This window comes from Rhea pennata, chromosome 9 (genome assembly GCF_028389875.1).
Source record: "Rhea pennata isolate bPtePen1 chromosome 9, bPtePen1.pri, whole genome shotgun sequence".
Lineage (NCBI taxonomy): Eukaryota > Metazoa > Chordata > Aves > Rheiformes > Rheidae > Rhea > Rhea pennata.
In genome coordinates, this window is record NC_084671.1 from 19,693,787 (window position 1) to 19,716,078 (window position 22,292).

The window sequence follows — 22,292 nt, forward strand, 5'->3', positions numbered from 1 at the left end:
GAAATGAAAATAAATGACATTACGCATTAAAAAAAAAATCATAGGTCAAAGTTAAAGCTCTTGTGTCACTTTAAAATACTCTTTTTTAAAACTGCATTTGATAAGAAAATGTGTTTTAGCTTATTTTGTGCATAGTATAGAATTCATGCAGTCCACAGTTCTCTCCCTTTCAAGTGCTTGGGAATGGTAAACAAATTCACACATAATTACATTCTGTCTCATAGCAACCTTAACAGTCTTGCAATGAAGTTATTGGGCTTTTTTTCCTGAAATATTCTAGTAATGGCAATTTCCACAAATTTTGGACCCCTTTTGGCAAACCTCTCATACAGAATCTCCTGGGTCAGCCCACCATTAAACGACAGCAAAGATCAGCGAGTGAAAAATACTGACTTGTTTATAATCTCTTGGGAAGACAACTCACAATAAACATGCATTGAGGACAAACAAATGAGTAAGTAGGAAGATGCTAGTCATAATATTTTGTCATGAGTCTATTGTTGTAACTGCAAACAAATACAATACAAAAACCTGTGACTTAAATATAGCCCTTTAGATAGCTAAGTCCCTCAGTAGGGAATGAATGACCCTGCAAGCTCTCTTTCCCTCTTTCTCCTATTAATATCAAAGCAGATACTAATAATGAAGTAGTGAAAGACAGCTGAAAAATCCATCAGTTTTGTCATACTGTACAATTATAGCAGCAATCCTGCCAAAAAACTCCTTTAACACACCTTGAAATATCTCCTTACTCAAATGCTGAGTTTGCACCAGAATCCTAGCACGCTTTCACTAGCAGAGGCGCACAAGATGCACGTTGCAGAAGAGAGCATCTTTCTTATCTGTGTCCCTAATGATGAGCAAAATATTACTTTCCTCTTGAACGGTCAAATTATGTACAAATATACCTGTAAATATAAAACACCTCTAACCCAGGGCAGGTTAACGGTCTCTTATTGTGGATCATCTCCAAAACAGTAATCAAAAAAAAAAAAAAAAAAAACACCATTTGAAGTACTACACAGTAAGAGACCAGCAGTCTCCTACTGAATAGCGTTAATTATAAATATTTGCAGCTAGACTGATTGCTTAGGAAATGAAGATGAAAATCTGATTGACTGAAACTGGAAATTGGAAATAGACTTTCCTTAAGTTCAAAAGCAACACTATAAATCACTAAAATCATTAATTCCAACACATGGACTTGAGAGTTGGTCTCTTCATAACTCTTGTTAAATTGCATCTGCTGAGCAGATATAGGAGACTAAATAATTTAAAGGCTGTGTGTATGTGTGTGTTTTGTTTGGGTTTTTAATCAATTAAGCTAGCAGTATCTTCATAATGTTTTGTAGCTCTGTATACTGCTGTTCTCCATTCTAGTCAGGCCCCTGGAGACGTACCTGCAATGAAGTGATCACTACACAAACGCCAGCTCTGACCAAATGAGAAAGAAAACCCATGCCACTTCCTCCGGGCATCTTTTTTTCCCGTGGATTTTTTTTCCCCTTCCTTGCAGATTGTAGGGTCACTACAGAAAAATTCTCATGGTGTGCCAAATACACGGCAAGTCTTTAAGCGACCATAAATACCAATTACTGAACACAAGCTCTTTTCTACTGCATGCAGTAAATGGCCACCGCCAAGCGATGGCAGCTTGGCCTCACAGCATCTGTTGTCCTTCAGCCACCAGAAAGGCTCCTCTTAGGGAGCCAGGGTGCTCCAGCAAAACAGAGGAAAGGAAACCAGAGGGTGAAAAGGATCTCCCTCCATCACACACTCCTGCAGCAATGGATTCATCTTCCAAAAGCTCCTCTCTGACCACCCAAACAGGGCCCACAGAGGGGCATGAAAGAGGGAGATGCCAATAGCCACGCATGCTGTGACCCCCCCACCACCAACACCATTAGGGCAAGACTGCATTTTGGCCATTCTCCTCCCTGCGGAGAGAGCAAAGGTGCAGAAAGACACACGTTCTCAGTGCTGTCCCTCTTTAACCCAGCCCCACCTCTGCCTTCTCCCCACCACTGCTCCCACTGCTGAGGCTGCCACTCCTCAGATCTACTCGTCAACGGCCTTCTGTGCCTTCTCTTAGAACACGCAAAGTTGGGAAAAAGATATAATAGGTTACAGTTTGCTGGGTGAGTAACTACAGAGAGATCACCATCATCTTAGTCATTAGGTCTGAGAGGAAGCGTAATAAGCAGCAAGGAGCAAACGGATTTTCAGAGAAGCGTCCTGGGACTGCCCTGTGGCTGCTGCAGTCTTAGCCTCTTGTGACTTACTGATGGCCCTGAAATGGACTAGTTTTATTTTGCTCCGTCCTCATTCACACTCCCGAAATCTACTGCAAGTCTACAGGAGGTGACAGCAGAAAGTCCATCCAGAAAAGCAGTATATTGCACAAGTACGATCAGCTGCTCAAGTGCATCAAAGAGCCCCTTCCTTTCTAACAACAACAGACTCCTCCATAACTTTACACAAAACCACCATTTCATCTTCTCAAATAGATTTTTCTGAATGAAAAGAAAGAGTGAAGAAAATACTTATAGCACTTTTTTGCTGATCTCTGTCCATTTTGTTTTTAAGACAGGAAAGGGGAGAGGAGGGAACTCAGGCCAGACGCTGCTGAGGCAGTCACTACGATGCTCAGATAGAGTTTTGCCTTTAAGAAGCTGCCGGGCTAGAGGAGTCACATGGTAAAATGGTGTGTATCTGGGTCTCTGCGTGCTTGTTTAACAAGCCATGAAGCTCTCTGGCTGCACTAGCATGTGTGTCATGTGATACAGGGGTTGCCATGGCAAGTACATATGCAGTTTTTGATCTAGTTCATCACAGATGTAGCAGAATTCAGATTAACAATGCAGGAATACGACTCTATGTAAAGAGCTGTACTCTGCTTAGCCTAGCAGTCTGGATTAGAAACTGAAACAAATTGAATTAAAATCTCTGATAAATGGTATTTGTGTTATGCTGATTAAGATTTTTTAACCTCAAAACAATAGCCATTTAACACAAATACTATCAGTTTGGTCTTTGAAAGCTTTAGCGTACACTGCAGTACTTTACAGTACACCTGCCCAGTTGAATACACACAAAATTTTATTTCTGCTTTAGCCATCAAAACACAGATGCAACTGATAGAAACAGAGAAAAATAACCTCAGTGAAATAAGTTGAAATAACCCTAGAAGACAGTAGGTGGGTTTTTTTGTTTGTTTTTTTTTTGTTGTTTTTTTTTCTTTTTTCTTTTTTTTTTTTTTTTTTTTTTTTGTTAATGTGGCAGGTTGATAGTCAACTTGAAAGAGTCCTGTGAAAGATATTGCTGACACTGAGGTAAGAGATATGTCATCAATATGTTTTAACATCTGCTACCGAAGTTGAGGCTTGCCAATACGGCCATTTGATAGAGGTCTGCATCATATGGCTTTCTAACTCGGTGATGAAATATGACTGGAGCCATTTGCAGCTCCAGGCCAGATCTACAGAGGCAATTCTCTTCCTACAGGCACAGCCAGAGGATTGTTTCAGCTTACGGAAACGTTCATTCCAACGAGCACATCATTCCCATCCTTCCGAGAACCTCGCTACGGTGCTAGGATGTACAGGAAGAACGAGGATACCTTTAGCACACCTTGCCCTGAACACTTCAGTGTTTAATAGATGTTCAGGTAATTTTCATGTGTGCTGCTGCTCCAAGAGAAAACATTTGCAAGTCCTGAACCATCATCCTTCTCACACTAATGAAGAAGCATCCAAGAGTCTAACTACACTGAGCGAGAGCCCCAGCGTAAAGGCAAGGAGACCTCAGTACCATCGAGATTCTTAACACTAGCTCCCCCTTCATTTCTCTGCTTTTCTCAGAAGTGCTCTAAGACATTCTGTATTGAAAAGACAATTGCTTTAACCAGTATTTGCTTCCAGCAAGAAAATAAACACACAAATTAAATTTGAGTTAAGTTCAAATCCCTTCCCCTCCCACACTGGCTTCCAAACTAAAAAGTAAATCATTTGCATGGTGCTGCTCTTAATACCTACAGTCCCATTCACGCCTGCAATTGCTACCAACTCGTGACAGCAGAAAGCGCAGCTTATGCCTTCTCAGCACGTAAAGATCAAGATGCTGCTTTTATTCTTTCCCTTTATTAGAAGCTACTTTGCTTGGGCTTCACAGGTAAACATCAGACTGGTTTTTGTAAACAAACAAACAAAAACACTATGCTTCCATATTGCTCATGTACCCTTGCACATTTCACTTCCACTATTTATCATCTGCTTATCCCCAATAACAACAAAAGGGAAAAATCACTTGCTGACACTTGCTGATTTAAAGGAATTAGAACACTAAAACACAAAGCGATGCTCCAGGATTCTCTCGACATTAGAGCGGACTACATTTAATGTTTTCGGTTGTTATTGTTTTTTTAAATATGATGTCCATAAAATTTGCAATCTGTATCACTACTGTTCTAATCAAGAGGTTTCTCCCATAATGTAACTGCATAACAGATTATATGGATTTTGGCTGATGAATATTGAGAAGATGAATATCAAAATCTAACCACTAAAACATTGGCTATAGTTTCAGGATGCAGAAAAGCAGCTTTGATATGCAACTGGTTTTTCTTTATTACAAAATCGCTGACACATTTCTCAAGTTCATCTCATTACCAAAAATTAGAAAAATGAGATCACTAGTCAGAGCTCCTGCTAATGTGATTTTGGTGTTAGCAGACTAATTTTATAATCAGCTTCTCTTTGTTTCTTGATTCAGAGTTGCACACTGTGGTAGGCTACAGGATTATCCCCGATAGAGTTATGATGCTCGGATCAGATAAATAACTTTGTGTTCACCAACACCTCTGTTTCAGCCCTGAGCTTTTTGCAGACAGCAGGAACTTGCTTCTCCATAATTACATGCAGAGAAGTAAAACAAACTTTATGTTTAATTATAGAAGATTATTCTCTAGATGGGCTACATTTTTAAACAATCTTTTTCCCAATAATAAAGGACTCAGCAGTTTACTTTCCCTTTGTCTTTAAAGATTCAATTAAAAGTATGTATCAAAAATTAAATTACAGCATGAAATTAGCTAAGGGTATGAAATACTGCATTCGCCCTAGCATTCAGGGAAAGGCTGTACAAAGCAATTCACTTAATGGCTCCTAACATGTGATCTCCACTTAATAACTAAAGTGCCCTCAGCCAGCAGAGAAGCTACTGGCGAGATACACCCTATATAAGCCACTAGAAGGAGGAATTGGTTAGATGCAGGTAGGTTTTATTAATTTATGGAAAGCCCCACATTTACTCTTATTTCTGTTCTTGAGAGATGTTACACTTTTCTCAAGTAACTCGCTTGTGGGCAGGAATATGTGTATTTTTGTTTTGGCTGACTGTGGTCCTCTCAGTCCTGATGCACTCGAGAAGCATCTGCCAGAGCCTAATCGGAAACGTTTCTCTCCAGCTTTCGGAGCGCACTGCCGGGTGCAATTCATCACTGCCGCTCGGGACCCACTTCAGCCTGCTCTGTGCTCTACTAATATACAAAAGGAAATGAGCAGTCCCCTAACTCTTCAGCAGTCCCTTTAGTCACCTGTTGGGCACAATTTCGATGCATATCGTGAGCCGCCTTTGCGTTGTGTGCACGCGCTGCCAGTGATGTGGTGGAATCTAATTTCCATTTGGGGTCCTTGTATAATGTGCAAAAAAATAAAAAATAAAATGCAGTAATACCACCACTCTGGAGCAAGCGCCTTCTGCGGGAGCACACAGCCCGCTCGGCCGCTCACCGCGGCCCCTCACTGATGAGGGCTTTGTGCTAAAGACACTTTCCACAGAGCATTTTGGGGGAGAGCATAAGGTGCTGTCTTTGACCAGACTTCGTTTAAGCTCACCAGACAAATTAGAATGGGAAGCCTGAAAGAAAAATAAAAGAAATCTCATGCTAACTACAAAGCCTGCAACTAGTAATGCCACTGCAATCCACTTCTGTTCTAATCTCTCATTTCTCCCCTTTTAATCCAATTGCATACAAATCTAATCAGCATACGGGCACATTTCTATTTTCATATGAATTTCAGCCACTGATTTAGCATAATTTAGCAACAAGATGCCCAAATAGCAGATGTTTCTGTTGCAGAGGTGGTCTGTGCTGATATTCTCCACTTCTAGGGATATAGCCAAGAACAGACTCTTTAGGCCAAGAAAGTAAACATCCTGATTAAATTAGCAAGCACCATACTATGTTTGGGTTTTCCTGTGGGTGAAAGAAAAGAAAAAAGCACACGTAGCCTGTCAGAAGGGTGCTGAGGAGAGCATGCAACGGGCACAGCCGCCAGCCAGCACAGGGAGTGGGGGCAAGGGCATGAAGTAATCTCTTTTATTATTAATGACAGCAAAATGCAGCCACAATTTATAGCCCTGGAAAGAGCAATGGACTGAGCTCACCAAATATGTCTATTTTTCTTCAACTTTATGAGAGGTATTGTTAAATGATGGATTTTCCTGAAGACAAAGGAAGATTCTCCTGTACTATTCTAATGCTAGCATATATCTAATGCTAACATGTACTTCTACTGCTGTCTCAGCCTGGCACTGCGCTTTCCCAGTTGTGTCTTTTAGAGGCAGTTTTGGCAGAATTTCCTAAGTCCATGTGCATGACCATGCGTACGTCTGTGCATACAAAGGTGGCTAGCTGCAGTTTTGCTGCTTGTGGGTTACCCCCCCACACTCCTTCACAAAGAGCAGCTCTTCAGGGAGTAACACAACCTCCTAACCCGGATCACACAAAATGACAACATTTGTCAGGTGCTGGTGAGGGCTGGTGAACTTCAGCGCGGAGTCTGTTCTGGTAGGAGAGGTCAGAACAGAACAACGCTTTTGCCAATAGTCCTAGCCTAGGCTCTGCTAACGTTACATGACCCATCAGTTGTACTGCTCTAGTGAACGCATTTCTTCATTACTGAAGCTCAATCTATATTAGTTACGAAGACTTGAGCTGGGCTTTCTTCAAAATAGTCTTTTTCCTATCCAGTCTCCACAGATAACAGGTTTTATTTCTGCTCTGGAAAACATTCTGTGGAATTTCATAGCGTACTTAAGACCATTCCCCAAGCATACGCAAATCTGGCTAGCACTAACAGCACGGCCAAAACTCTGGAGAGCCTAGGTGCAAATCCCCCACTTCCTCAAAAGCTCTGCATGAACTTCTGCCCAGCAAAGATATGCGGGGCTTTTGGACAAGAGGCAATGTGGGTAGTGAAGCCACTTTTCAAACTTCCAGGCTAAAATTAAAATTATACATCCTACAATTAGAGTTAAAAAAAAAAAAAAGCTAGAAACGAGGGCAGAATGAAGAACGTTGGACATTATAATTCCTATCTCCCTTGCACATCTCAGCAGTAGTATTTGGAGGGTCCTCTCTCAGTGGGAGAATGGACCTATCTCCACGACAACTCAGGCTACTGAGATGGATGGCACCAGCCTGCAAGCTGCAGGTGAACATCCGTCCCAGTGCAACTGGACCACGGCCAATGACTCATTTACACAGGTGGTCAGACAGCCTCGAACATCAATTGCATGGAGCCACTTAGCCTGGATTTTAACAAAAGGGCTCTGTATCCCATTTATAAGTCCTCTCAGCTCTCTATGAGCCCATGCCTCTAATTATCCTTTTAAGTACAGCAAACAAATCCTGAGCAGAAATGCACCCACTCACAAAATGGAACTGTACATCTCTGAGCAATCTGTGAAATGATGACGGGTAGGAGATTTTACACTCACTCAAATGAGTGAGAGCTAGAGGCAGGAGCTCTAAAACCATGGAAGATTTATTGAAAATAATTTCAAGATTTAGATTCCAAACTGATGATAGTTTTGCCTAGTTTTCTTGATATGTGGTATTACCAAGTAAACTATCAGCCTTTGTGGTAAATTTTAACGACATTTGATGCATGATTGTCCTTAATATAAAACTTATGGAAATAACAACAAGAGTAATATATTGTATTTGCACTATGTCCGTTTTTTTTTTTTTTTTTTTTTTTTTTTTGTGGCAATAATACATGGCCATATGGGTATGAGCATTTGGAAAGGAGGATTTGTTGGCTCGATCATCACATCTGTTTACTTGCAAATGCAACAAAAAAAAATACATTTGGAGGTCACTGACTGCACAACTATTTCACTTACTCTTGATGAAAAAAACATCAATGGTACTCTTTCTACATTAACCCAACTTTAGAAGAGACCCTATGATACTTTTACAAGCTAAAGGTTTCAAAATCCTTCTAAAACTAGTCTCCACACACCTCATCAGTGGAGTTCCAGCCTCTTCCATCATAACAGTGGCATCACAGTATTAATCTACGATGAAAGGACTATGTAACATGTCCATAAGATGAAGAAAACAGAATTATTGCCACAGTTAAGCTTCCTCATAAGACATAACCTTTGGTTAAGAAAGCACATACCAGTGACCCACATCCAAAAAACTGTGTTCACTGAGTGAACTTATATTTGGAATTTTAATTACAATAATAATACGTTCACAAGCTTGTAATTCGTAACACCTCAATAATGTGCTTGTAGGTCTGAGCCGCTCACCATGATCAGAAGCACTTACTGCATTTCTTTATTTTTGAGGTCTTGGCTGCAAGCACTTCACAACGTAGTAAGCATAAACATTCTGCTGTATTTTGAAATGTGTAGTTCATAATGTACAATTTCAACTACAAATGTTTAGAAAAAAGGAGAGTTAGTACTTAAAGCATTCTTTTGCCTAAAGTATTTTTCTGATTTCAGCATTCTATTGAAATTGCTTCTTGTAAACAGTAAGTTCATAATGAAATGATTTTCCTTAGTTTATTTGAATCTAACAGAAACATTTCAGCATGTCCATATACTCTAAGATTATACATATTTACTCAGTTAAACAGAGTTTTTAAGCAATGAATAATCCTATGCATAGAAATATTTTTATCCTTGTTTGCTGTTGCTCACACTTGAGAACACTTCACTTTGAGCTCAAGGACACACACTTTATGTCTTATTTAGAAAAACCTCTTGGACAGGGACTACAGAAAACTACAGGTAACATTTAATTCAATTACCTCCACAATCTTAAAAAAAAAAAAAAAAAAAAAAAAAGCAAGAGAAAAATATTATCTTACTTTTGCTGATGGGTTAGTCTTCAATATTTCATTTGCCATGGGAAGGAGAGGTTAGGACGACAGCTGTTCATTACAATCCCTTCTTTATTACAAAAGCTTAACCATGCCACTGGCCGGCTGGCTGGCCCATTTCTGCTAGCCTTAGCACGTAACAGTGCTCCTAAAAGCTCCTCCTCTTGACAGTCTCTGTCTGGATACTTCCCTCAACAAGCAGAAACAAGGCTTTCCACAGAGCCATTTCAGTGCTGGGCAAAAGCTGCAAGTACAGGAACCATCAGAAGCAGAAAGAAATGCTTTGGTGGCTAAGGTCAGGATTTAGCAGGTAGAAATTCATACCTACTCACACCATCAAATTTACTCTAAAGTAGTTACATCTTCATAGTGTTGCAAATCAAAACACCAATATTCAATAGAAACAGCAACTTAATTGAAACCTAAAAACTAGAAGCCAAGATTTTGAGAATGTATACCTCCTTCAACCTCAGCCACACTTTACGATTTGACTTGTCTCAACCTAGGGAGGAAGGACCAGGAGGAAGCGTTAATTATTTACTTCTCATGTAAGATTTTGTATTCATGCAATTAAAAATAACACCACACAAGACTATATACAATAGATATAAAGTAACTAAAATGTATATATTTCAATTATGAACAAGTAAGAAAGCAGCTGCCCATAACAACAGGTGTCCTCTGTAAACTGAAAACACTCACCTTTCTCCTGGCACCCACACCTTCTGTTTTCAGCATCCCTGCCTACAGCAGACACTATCATGGTGAAGGTACTTCTTCCAGCACAGCAACAGTATTCCCCATGAAAATGATATTGCTTCATAACTGTATTTGCAATTTATAAGCTCTGTGGGCAATATGCCAGTATGCTCTGCTTGTCTGGACAGACTTCTGAACAGAATCATCAAGTAGTGTGGCCAGACAAATAAAAAGATGAAAGGAAAAAAAGCCTAAAAATTAGATACAAAACACGTATAGTTACATATTTATTGTGGTTTATTCTCAGCTACTGATCAGCATGTTAACCTTATTTTCTCTGCATGGTCGCTAAGTACTATACTAAAATTAGGTCAGAAATTCAGAACAGATCAGCTGACTCAGCCCGGTAAGATCACACAAAGACTAGTTGCTTTTTTTCCAATCCAATATGATGCAAGTTTTATTCCTTGCAATTTAGAATAGAACCAAACATTTCCCCCCAGTTAACCTATCAGATCCACACAAGATAAATTAACAATCGCGCTGAAAGTACATCAATGCTCTTAGAGAAATACAATGCATTGTATCCTTTCTACGGCAAAATATGCAGTTTAATGGCTTTTTAAAATTTTTATCTTGTTTGCAAACTCCTGTGACTATCTAATACATTTCAATGAACTTTTGTGCCATACAGCACAGTCATCAGATGATTCAGGTAAATAACTCTTTCCTACAAACGGTTGTGTGTGTGATATCACTCTATTAGATAATAAACTATTCTGTCTTAAGCTCTTAATATACATGGTCAGCCACATCCTTCTTCTAAAAAAGTATCTGAACACTAAAATTGAATAACTTCTAAAAACTACATAATCAGCCTATTTATTGCATGGTTTTCAGTGCTGTATCTTTACAGGTGCCAAAGACTTATAGCTGTTTCATTTTGATCCCTCCAAGCAAAAGGAGAGTGTTTTCTGGACCCCCTCTCCTCATCCAGATCTACCTGCAGTTAATCACAGGAGATAACTCTCGTGTTGCTAAGGGGATTGTTTTCAGCTGTTGTTGGTCTCCAGGCTGTTAGTACCGCACACATGCACCGCTGTTACGTCAGCCCCACTATCAGGGGTTAGGGATAAAGTAAGGCCCCCCAAGATAAGGTACTTACCTTATGTAAGGAAAATTCCTCAGAACAAAGAACAAATCAATAATCCTATCTTGCCTTTTCTGACTGCCATGTTTTGATGGACACCAGAGTCTTGGATAAATCCCTGGAGGTTCCCACAGGGAGCAGACATGATTGCAATCAGCCTGACTGACTTCAGATGTCATTGCTCCTTTAGTCAAAATGTGATGTTATCCTTTGGTCCACCACTGTTTTTAATTTTCCTAATCAAGAAGTTCATCAATATCTCCCTATCCCTTCTTGTCCTTTCTCTCCCCAATTTTATAAAGGGAAAAAAACAGAGAAAGAGGCTAGGTGAAAGTAAGGTTTCCCAAGGCTTCCTAAGGTTCTCTTGAACACTCCCCACTCCTCAACTGCTCCTCAGATAAAACCACTATACTACAGAACATCTCTGTTTGCTAGCATTTCTGCAGTAGCCAGCATGCTTGTGAGCAGCATCCCTGCTGTCAAAGGATCTCCCAGGAGACAAGGCTACTTTGAGTCTTCTCAGAAATCAAGGCATGATAACTCCACCCTCACACAACCATTGCTCAGCCCAGGCCCACTCATTACAGAGCCAACACAGATCCTGAGGTGAAAGTGGAGGGTTAAAAGTGCTGGCTAACACTTTATCACTTGTTACCCACATCACTGCGTCTTCTGACTGTATCCAGGGAGCAGAGCTCTTCTCTCAGTGATTTCAGTCAAAGGTTTTGCATAAGAACTTCATGGCTTGGCTCCACCCTAATCATCTGCACACATACAGAGCTCTTTATCAAATCACTTTGCCAAGATCAATAACTAAAACTGCACAATCTCACCACAAAGTAGCAAGTATTACCACCATTGTTCAAATGGTCAAATAAGGCACAGAGAAGCAGAGGCATGTAAAACTAGGCATGTTCAAAACTCACTCCTCTAGAAACTTATTTATAACAAAGCCTACTTCAGCTTTTAGCATCCTTTATAGGCACACCTATCTGGAATTATGTGCATGGGAACAGTGAAGCCACAGCCCAGAATAATTAGCTGCCTGAAGTCTATATTCTGTGTATACCTGCATATATTGACAGTTTAACATAGTTAAAATTGAAATTTTAACCAATTCAAAGTATTCGCTAATTTAAATTTTTGGTTTATTTGGTGGGAAAGAGCCACAAAATTTACAAGCAGAAGGGGCTCTTTCTCTCAGTGCTTTAAACAAGTCTACTGATTAGCACTTTTGCTTAGCAGCGAGAAAGGTTGATTCAAAAGCCTTCCTCCGCTCTATGTAACAGGAGTATAACTACCTTATCTATCAGATTAAGAAATGCTTTAAAATAAGTCTCAGTAGCCTCTTCTCTTGAAATTTTTGCAATATAAGTGTTTACTAACCAAAAGATAGAGAAGGAAGAGAATAAATGGCTTCTTCTCATATTAACAAGGGCACTAATCTTTGACACCTATATTCCAGTATCCTCTCCCAGGAACACTTAGAAAAGATGGCAAGAATTAAACAAAATGCATATCCAGCCTAGATCAAAAACAAAAAACCCTACATTAATTTGCTGCAAGGAGAAAGTTTTCCTTATGAAGACATGCACAGTTTAACTCATGCTTTAAGAAACCTTTGCCTTTGACTCCTTAACAGCATGAATCTCTATAAACATCACCTAAAGGAGCTGAAAAGTAACACTAGTGCCAGAAGATTCCAAAATACACATTGTATTGACACTTACTATTCACCTTAATTTCACATGATTTTCACACCCTTGCCAGAAATGAAGTTATCAAGCAGCTAGAAAGTTCTACTTCTTGAAAACGTAAAGCAGCAATAATTTGTCTTTATGTTCTTCTTCTCCCTCCCTCAAACTGGATGTGCTGCTCTTTTCCTTTTAACATCCCATCAAAATTACCAGACTACTGAGGTGTCACTGGAACAATACAGCACAGCATGTCTGTTATACCTAGGTACACACTGCCCAAGACATCACATAACATTTAATCACTTAAACTGCAATACAGAAGATTCATGGTGGGAGAAGAAATTCAAAGACCTCTTAACAGTTTGTGTTCAAGTCATCTATTTGCATATACAAGTTTAGTACCCAGATGATTATCTGTATTATAAAATTTGTCCATTTCTTCAAGAAAATGTAATTTTTGATGTGAGATACGTTTATAAACAAATACATATATGCATACGTATGTACACATTCAATTCATCCTTCTTTCTTGCCGTGAGGATGCAGAGATTTCATTGCTATCCATTGGCACAAGAGGCCAGGCAATATGAACACTCCTCTTGTTAACTGTCAACTAAAATCAATGGAATTGTTCGAGAAGAATCATCACAGGATTCTGCCTGTCAGGGGCTCGATCCATTTTCCTTTAAATGATCACAGGTTTCTTTTTACTGGCTTCAAAGAGTGCAGAATAGTGAGGAAGTCATAAATAATAACATTTTTTGTACGTTCTCAGACAGCAGTTAGAGCTCTTCAAATTTAAACACATTTAAGACATCAACATCAAAGAGAGTCCATGTTGATCTGTGAAGCTGTCCTTGTCCTGTAAGGGCTCACACACCAATATAACTTAGCACAAAACACACTGTCTCTGAAAGGACCAACTGGATGAAGATCTAGTTTCCCCTAGAAACACATCTCCAATCCCAAACATCAAAACTTTTTGTTACAAATCAGATCTGTTGGTGATACCATACATGCACAAACTGAATATTGGATATGGATATGAATATTTTCTGTCATTGAGGCAGGCAGGACTATTAATTATCACATCTACACACTTAGGCACAATTAACAGTCTGACATGCACCATTGGCCTGCATGGCTTTTACCAGTAAGTTCCTTAAAAGCCAACTGACCTTCACAGTTTTACCATAGTTGAGACTCTGAGCCCTTCAGCATTCACTTACTCTGCTAGACTAGTCACCTTTTTATCCAAATACTTACCGTTTTATTGCTTCTTCTTGTTTTCGACGTTTTTCACTTTTTTCTTTCAAGTAAGCCAGGTTTGTTTCGTTCCTCATGCGATCATTCTCTCGAGCAATGTCTGATGCATTCTGTATAACCAAGCCATCATAGGCCTTCATCCCCATATCTTCAATATACTGGAGAAAAGCGCCCAAAGTGACCTCCTCCTGATTAGAACTCATCATCTTGCCGGAGATAATGAACAACGGAAAGCAACGTTCCCTGCAGGTTGAAAAAAATATGTAATATCTTAATCAGTAGGAAATAGCTTATAGCTTATGACAGTGAAGATTGTATCAATTGTAATTAGCAAATCTCTCTAAGAGAGAACTTATTAGATAGGAGACTGTCTCCTATCTAAAGGATAATAAAGGGAGCTATTCAGAACATGGAACCATGTTACTGTAAAGAGACACAAGAGAAGATAAAAAACAAGAGTCTCTTCTTTAAAGTGAGGCAGAACTGTCCAGTAAGACGCTGTTCAAATTCAACAGATTATGCGGTTCGTAAGGTTTTATTTCACTGCTTCTAGTTTCCTCGTCCCCTTCAGTTTCAAAGACATTGACTTTCCTGACTCTCAGCTTCAAATGAATTGTAAAGACTTCAATCTGAGGACTACTAGTCCTTTTTCACAATTTAGAAAACCCTTCACTAGAGCAGATGACCAGACAAAATTCCTATTCAGCAGGATATTCCAAAGTTTAGGTTGAAAATATTGCTACATTTTTTGGAATGTGAAAAGATCAAAAGTTTCTGTAGGTCAAAAATACAGAAACATGTATTGTGAAACAGCTTTCTGTATTCCTTAGCAAGATAGATTTGGGCCTGGTAGCTCCTGATCATCTGTTGCCAAACAGCTTCTTAACTTGGAGCTCCAAGAACAGCCAAGAAATCCCAGCTGAGATGGGACCTTTAGATCACTAATGCACTTGAATTCTCCAAGCTCCTACATTTCTTCCACAGGTATGAGAAGCACTTGGATTTACTCCACCTTCAGCTATGCAGCACAGAGCACAAACGTCTACATCCCTACTTTGCTTCTGGCTCTATAGAAGGGAGCCTAAAAGCTCTCAAAAAGCCCTCATAGGCTTTCCACTCAGCAGCAGCAGACACCCTGGGGGCTGCAAGAGCTCTGCTGTACAGTAAATATCACAGGTGACTTTATGCAAGGTGTAGTTTCAAAAAACATATTGGTCAGCTAGATTCTATAAACCTGGATTAACTATTTATTAAACAAGCACAAAGAGAACTTTAACAAAATAGGAATGTTCTATCTTCTTATTTTAAATGCTGATTACAGCCTCTCTAAGGTACTGAGATCTTGAGGTACATCTTCAACATACATCATTATCATTACCTCACAGAACTGTCTCATCTTCATTTTATAGAAGTGAACCTGAAGCAGAGAGAGACCGAATGACATGCTGGCAAGCTTCTAGCTGAACGCAGCTCCGAGGCATACTTGTTTCCTCACTACTAGACTATCTCCTCATTCCCCAAAGAAAGATGCTGTGACTTCTCGGAAGCAGCCTCAGAACGATGCCAGCACTGCGACTACAAGTGATCTTACCAAATAGGCAATGAGAATCCTGCCTGTAAACAGATTTTAGGGGCAGAGCCCCTATATGATCAGCATCAAAAACTTGTCCTCTATTTGCTAATATACTGTCATATTTCTAATCTTAATTTTATTACAGCATTGTTCCACGCTGCTGGATGAGTAAGATTTTCATCTGTGTAGGCAGATTCTACAAAATAAAAGGAAAAGCTCTGATGGACTCTAGCAGCCACTGTGGGCCTTCATGCACAGCCCTGAACACCAGAACAAAACACTTTTAAACTCAAAGTAATCTGTAGGCAATGAAAAAGGTACAGTAATATTTTTCCATCCTCCACAATGTTTTTTCCCTTTGATAACTTGAAGTAGAAATGGCAACAAGCTGTTTTCAGACAATTAATGGTTAAAAGCACACCAACACTTCCCCCCCCCTTTTCTCTGTGTTTCTATGAAAAACTAAATTATTTTTGTGTATAGGAAAGCTGACTGTTGAAATCATGAAGATGTACAGGATGCAAAGGGCCTGCTCCTATCCCTTCCAGCCTCCGAAGGCAACCTTTTCTATCAGCTGGACCTCAGCATGAGCATTAGGCTGATGTTCAGGGTCACTGATCTTAATGTATTATCAGGCATGAGTTCAATTTTCTTCTAGTAATCTAGCAGGGTACATCCAATGAAGGAGATCTTGGCACAGCTCAATGTACCTGCATGCAATTTCACCCAGATTTGACACTGGAGCAGACTAGAAATCCACTGGGTTGGAATATGCATAGAACTATATGTATTCTCCTTAAGTCGCATGATATCTATGAAGAAGAAAATTGGGAAGATAACGTCATGATGGGCTAAAGAGATTCCACTGATTTACTGAAGTTTCCATGGAAATTGTTTTGGACTGATCCTTAACTATTTTGAGTAATGAAAGCAAGTCTAGATACCATAGCCCCTACTTGGCCATTTCCTTCTACAGCATGAAGCCTGTGTGATTAAAGACAACATTAATGGCATAGACAGCTCTGATGCCAAAGTCCCCAAACTTCCCAAATGATATCTGCTTCTTGATGTTTAAAACCTAAGCAATTTACCCAGGAGATAGCTATTTCATTGTATCTTCTATTTCAGACTTGTAGTATAGTCTAGTTTCTGTATTGGCAGCAAGTTCAATTAAATTCAGTTAACCTGTACAACCGAGAAACTCAGCTCTAGAGACCTTAAAGGCAGTTTTGCCACTGATTTCTCCAAGGACCAGATTTTTACTCCTGAAATATAATATGGAACTGGATACTGAAGATAACTTCAACAGGCTTCAATAAATGCACTACTGATCTATTTTTCCTGAGACAAATAGAACTTGATCTGCTTCACAGACTCTTTTATGACAATAATACTGCATTTTTTCCCCATATTTTTCTTTTTTTTCCTGGAGGTTAAAAATGAGCAGGTCATTAAGGATATGCTGAGTCTACTTTTATTATAAAATTTATTTTTATAGAAGAGTGTTAATACTAAGATAATTCCAATTAGAAAAAGGCTAAAACACATAAGCCTGCTGCATGTGCTGACCAGATACTTTGTACTCTGTTTTATCACTGATGTTGTCTATTATTAAACTCATGTAGAATGCCACAAACATATATGGTATCTAGTAAATAGAGCAAGATATTCTTTGCCCCAACAGAGGTCCAACCCTGAAACAGTACTAAGCATAAGCAGAACTCCAGTTGCTGAGCCTTCTGTGACAGTCGGTGTCCACACTCTCACGATGCAGAACTCCTCCCGGGGTACTCCTGAGGGGAATCCTAGGATCAGATTCAAGGTTTTGAAATCTCTGTGGTATTAAGTTTAAAAAGTTTTACTATCTGTAGAAAGTATTTTCCGGAACAAATCTTGCATCTCCTGCATTCACAGCATTTTAAAACCTCATAATATTTGCAATATGGGACACTTGTGCACACTATGCTTAAACAGGAAATAAAAACACAAGCAGCCTCAGCAAAAATGCTAATTACTGTAAACATTTTTACAGTATTAATATTTCTAGTACAGCACACTAGGACCAGTTTTATTTACAAGCAGCAATGCCACTTCAGAAACACCATATTACCCTAATATATCTGTTTTGTAACTGCAGCACAGAGCAACCAACACACACAGTCCATTGAGTGATAGGTATTATTTGCTTGCCACCCTCCCCAGGAAATGTTGACTGTGGACAGCACCATTCAACACCAGTCAGCAAAACCTTTGATCCGAAAGGTTAACTCAGGCAGCGAGCAATTTCTAGCCATCTGTCAGGGCAGATACAAGTGCAAGCAAATGTTCTGTTTGAGTACATCTGTATCTGATTAAAAATATGCAAATGTACTTTGTTAAATATGTAATGTAAGCTCTAGCTAAGGTACCAGTTTGGTACCCGAAATTATGCTTAGATATTTTGTTAGCTGGCAACAAGGGTCATACAGGGGCACCTGTGTCCGCAAATCAAGTTGTTTACAGGGCATTTTGGTTCTTTGAAATCAAGCTGCCCTGGAAACTGAAGTTTGCATAGGAGTTGCTCTGCTTGGGAAGATCTTTTGATGTTTGTCCCTCATCCCCTCCTGCTTGTAAGGGAAAGAGACAGGGAGAATGAAGTGTCCTGAATTTCAGCTGTTAAGTCAATGGAAATTGGTGGGAGGAATTTTGTTGTGATCACAAGCCAATAGCGAACACTTCTGGAAATTCACCTGAGTGTAAGGACACACATAAGGAGCTCTCCAATATGCTCACTTTGTCCCTTGAAGGTCAGTCTAACACTACAAGAAACCTCACTGAGAAGAATCACTCTTTGTCATCTGACCCTGAAAGTATCCAGCTTTCATATACCACCAACTGTAGGGTAATCTTAATTTTCTAAGCTACACAACTGGAAGCATCTGCAACAATGAGAAATCTGGGCCTTTTTTTATAAGTAGAAATATATGCTAGGTGACTTGACAGTTCCATACTGAATAGTCCTATGTGTGTTATAAAAATTGTGCATTGGTCCTTTCAATGCCAGTACATTTTAAATGTACACAGATGAATTAGAACATTAAATACTCTATATTCAGTTTTATAACAAGTGTGATCATCCTGAGGAAGACTGAGACAATCATGCACAAAAGAAGTCCCCAAATTAACATAGTCATCTTTGCTATTCAGGAAGGTGAAAGTCCTCAAGGTCTAAAAGTCCTTTCTCTTTCCCTTATCCAAATCAGAGGAACGCTAGGGAGCTCACATTGTAGTGATTCACGCAATCAGCTGTCAGCAAGGGAGGAGTAAGACTAGTTTTTTGTTTGGTTGGGTTTTTTTTGCCTCCCCTGCCAGTGCATCTGGTTCACTGGCAAGGGCAGTCAGTCTTGTATCTGGTTTTGCCTAGAAATATTTCCATAACTAAATTCAACAGTTTCATAATAATTCAGACAATTTCTATGGGAGAATAATGCACTGTGCTGCACAACACTTACATACCTTATACTTAACTATTTGCGCTGATGCCAGCTATACAGCATCTTGGTTAAAACCCTAAAACATCCCCTTTTCAAATGACCAGTATGCAAAAACATTGAAGTAAGAATATAGGAGCAATCAGTCTAATACCACAGTATCACAGGAACACCATTTCTTAAAAATCAGAGCTGTGGTTCTTCCTCTTATTCACATGAGGATCCCTCCAACCTCAGTTGCTTTTCAATATGCTTGACAGCCATAAGCTGCAGCTGCGCTGCATTGAAAATTGGCAAGGCTGACATTAAACTGAAGGAGCTTGTTGAAGTAATGACAAAGGCACTGATTGCTTTCTTCCCAAAGCAAAAAGGGTCTTAAAAAAAAAAAAAAAAAAAAAAAAAAAAAAAAAAACATAGGAAGATAGAGCCTGGTAATACAAGTGGGGTTGCCCAAGACCCCAATTCATGAATCCAATTCCTGATTTACAGGGGTTCACACGTCTTCAGTTCTGCCTGTCTCCTTTCCAGATACTGCATCCTCTCTGAGAGCACATCCACTTTCATATTACCAATCAATTATCTTCACTAAATTCAGTATTTCAGAAGGATTCTGTACAAATCTATCTGGATGATAGACAGGCATCCAGCCTTTGAGTTTGTGCTGTTGTGTTTGCTTGCAAAGCAATAAGTGTGAAGTAGACTAGCCATATCCAATTTTCACAAACTGCTGACCACAGCAGCACTAATAAGGCCATAATGATATTGGGTGTATACAGAATACCTTCTCTTCAACCAAGAAAAATTCAGTGATGAAAAATATACCAGAGGCTACTTTCCAGAACTCTCTTATAACTGTGTCTTTTACCAAGCGAGCTTTGAAATACCCAAATAGCTGAATGTGATGAGATAGGTTGCTAAGACATGCTTTTTACAGTTGTATCCCCAGCTTGTTCTCAACAGTGAGCTGGCATTACACAAATAGTGATACACTAAATTATAATGTCAAATAGAAAAGATCATCTGAATTAGCCTGTCAGTTTCTCACTACATATCATTTAGGAACTTCTAATGCAAACATATTTAAAAGGGAGGAAAGAAAAAAGGGTGTGGGGGGCCCACTGCACTCATTTAGAACTACAAAATACACCTCTATATTTTGACTGGGATTACAGATTATATGCCTTGTCCTCATACTTCACAGCATGAGCTCTAGCACCTGGGTGAAATCACTGAAGCTAAGTGTTGCTAAGCCTTTCACTAGGAGAGGCTAAAAGTGGCTCCTCAAGTAGAATGAGAATGCCACTATGTGAGTTTAAAGAAACAGTCCATTTCTATAGATATCCTGCCCTTCATATGGGGAGGTTATTCCACCTAGAGTTTTAAGAACTGAAAAAATACCCACTGAGCCTTGAATTTTGGATTATTTCATAGTGCCTTTTGGAGAGGAGAAAGGTCTTTGCTAACAGTGTCTCCTCTGACTCCAGAGGGTAAAAAGCTGCGTTTACTTTACAATAACACAACACTTCTCACTTTTATCCCCTGAGGAAAATAATGCTTCCTCCTTACCACAGGGATGTTGGACAACTACAAATCTAGCTTCAGAATGGTCAGCACTTAGGTATACATAAGACATTTCCTCATCCTAATTTTATGGGAAAAACTTATGAACAACAAGAAGAAATAAAACCAGACACATGTATGCACACACACACACTATGCAAACAGCAGTGCATTTGAACTTGAAAGAATGAGCTTCCTGTTGATGGATGCATTTTCCTCCCTCCTTAAGAAAATGAAATGGAGATTTCACTGCTACTAGAATCATATTAAGATGCTGTAAAATATTAATGGTGTAGCATGTCTGGTAAGTAACTAAAATAAATGTTAGTTACTTATTTCAATACACTCAACAGGAAAAAAGTAAAGAATGTTTTTAATTATTTAACACTGCTTTTTATCACCAGAAACTTCCAGCTGCAAAATGTGGATATTATAAGCACAATCAACATGTGAAGTACACAAAAATAGTCAAATAGGCTTCACCATTGTTTAGTTTAGTAATGGCAAGATTAATACCTCCCCCAAAGCCATGCAAACTTGACAAATTTGACATTCTGACTACTTGTCATTTCATTTTGTAAGATTTTTTTCATTTTAACTAGCACTATATTCTATTAGCATGCTCATAGAATGTTTAAAAAGATGTACATACCAAAATATAAGTCCACGGGGACTGCTAAGTGCAACAATCAAAGGTGACTTGCCCGTAAAAGCCCTTTCCTGTAGTTATCTCAGTGCAGTCGGAAGGGATATTTCAGCACCATAAGAAACAGATTTGCAGCTAGGCTCAGTTTTTTCCTTCAGTTAAAGTGCATTAGATCTTGTTGGCAGAACTGCCCAGATTGTAGAAGTCAGCATCACTAAAAGTCAGTGTGTTATGTTACATATTTTGTTAAGATATGATTAAAATGACAAGGAAAGTTTGGCTTTCAAAAATGCAGTAGTAACAGAAGACAGGTGTTTGCTTCTTTAAATCCACATTCAGAGAAGAAAGGGTACAGATAATGGGAAGGTATAAACGACGCCCTGCTTTGAGGTCCAACAGAGAAGAAACTGGATGATTTTTACCCACTTTACAACATAGATTACAGCACCATCATATGCACTAACACAGAGATTGCTAAGGTGCCTCATTTGAATATGTTCTGTGGAGACAAAAAGAAAGGAATGTAAGGAATAGAAAACATGCTATCCAAATGGCTTCTTGCAGCAGGAAAGATGCTCGCTTTCTCATTGCCACTTAGACGCCGGAGGTCTGAGACAGTCTAGCTTGTGGCATCGTCTCTCTCCCCTGCGATTACAGGCAGGCTTGCTCTCTCCAGCTGCCTCCGTCTGTTGATGCTGCTGCTGATTAATCAGGGATTCTCAAACAAAGAGCGAGCCTACCTTCGGGCGCCAGCAGGGCTGCGGGGCTCCGCTCCGGCTGCGCTCCGGCTGCCCCGACGCCCCGCGCAGCCGGCATCCTAGCACCGCGGACAGCTCCGGCTCGCCGGGCCCGTCGGCGCGGCCGCGGGAGGCGCGCCGAGCGCCGCCCGCCTCGTCCGCCGCGCCCGGGCGCGGGCGCTCGAAGCCTCCTAGCTAGGCAGCAGTCTCTCTCTCTCAGCTCCGCTGCACTGAAGTCTGGCTAGCAAACAATCCAGTGGGAAAAAATAAAAATCTGCATGAATAACACCGTACAGCACGGTCAGTCTATAG

At 39.7% G+C, this 22,292-nt stretch overlaps 1 protein-coding gene across 1 annotated transcript in view; it reads right to left on the reverse strand.

Annotated features, from left to right (window-relative positions):
* The window catches only part of NYAP2 (neuronal tyrosine-phosphorylated phosphoinositide-3-kinase adaptor 2), a 134,999-nt gene extending 120,790 nt beyond the window's left edge, over positions 1-14,209 (reverse strand). Inside the window, exon 1 of the mRNA XM_062583140.1 lies at positions 13,995-14,209. Coding sequence (XP_062439124.1) covers positions 13,995-14,200 — 206 coding nt within the window. The 5' untranslated portion in view covers positions 14,201-14,209. The remainder of the gene's footprint in view (positions 1-13,994) is intronic.
* Between the last annotated feature and the right edge of the window lie 8,083 nt (positions 14,210-22,292).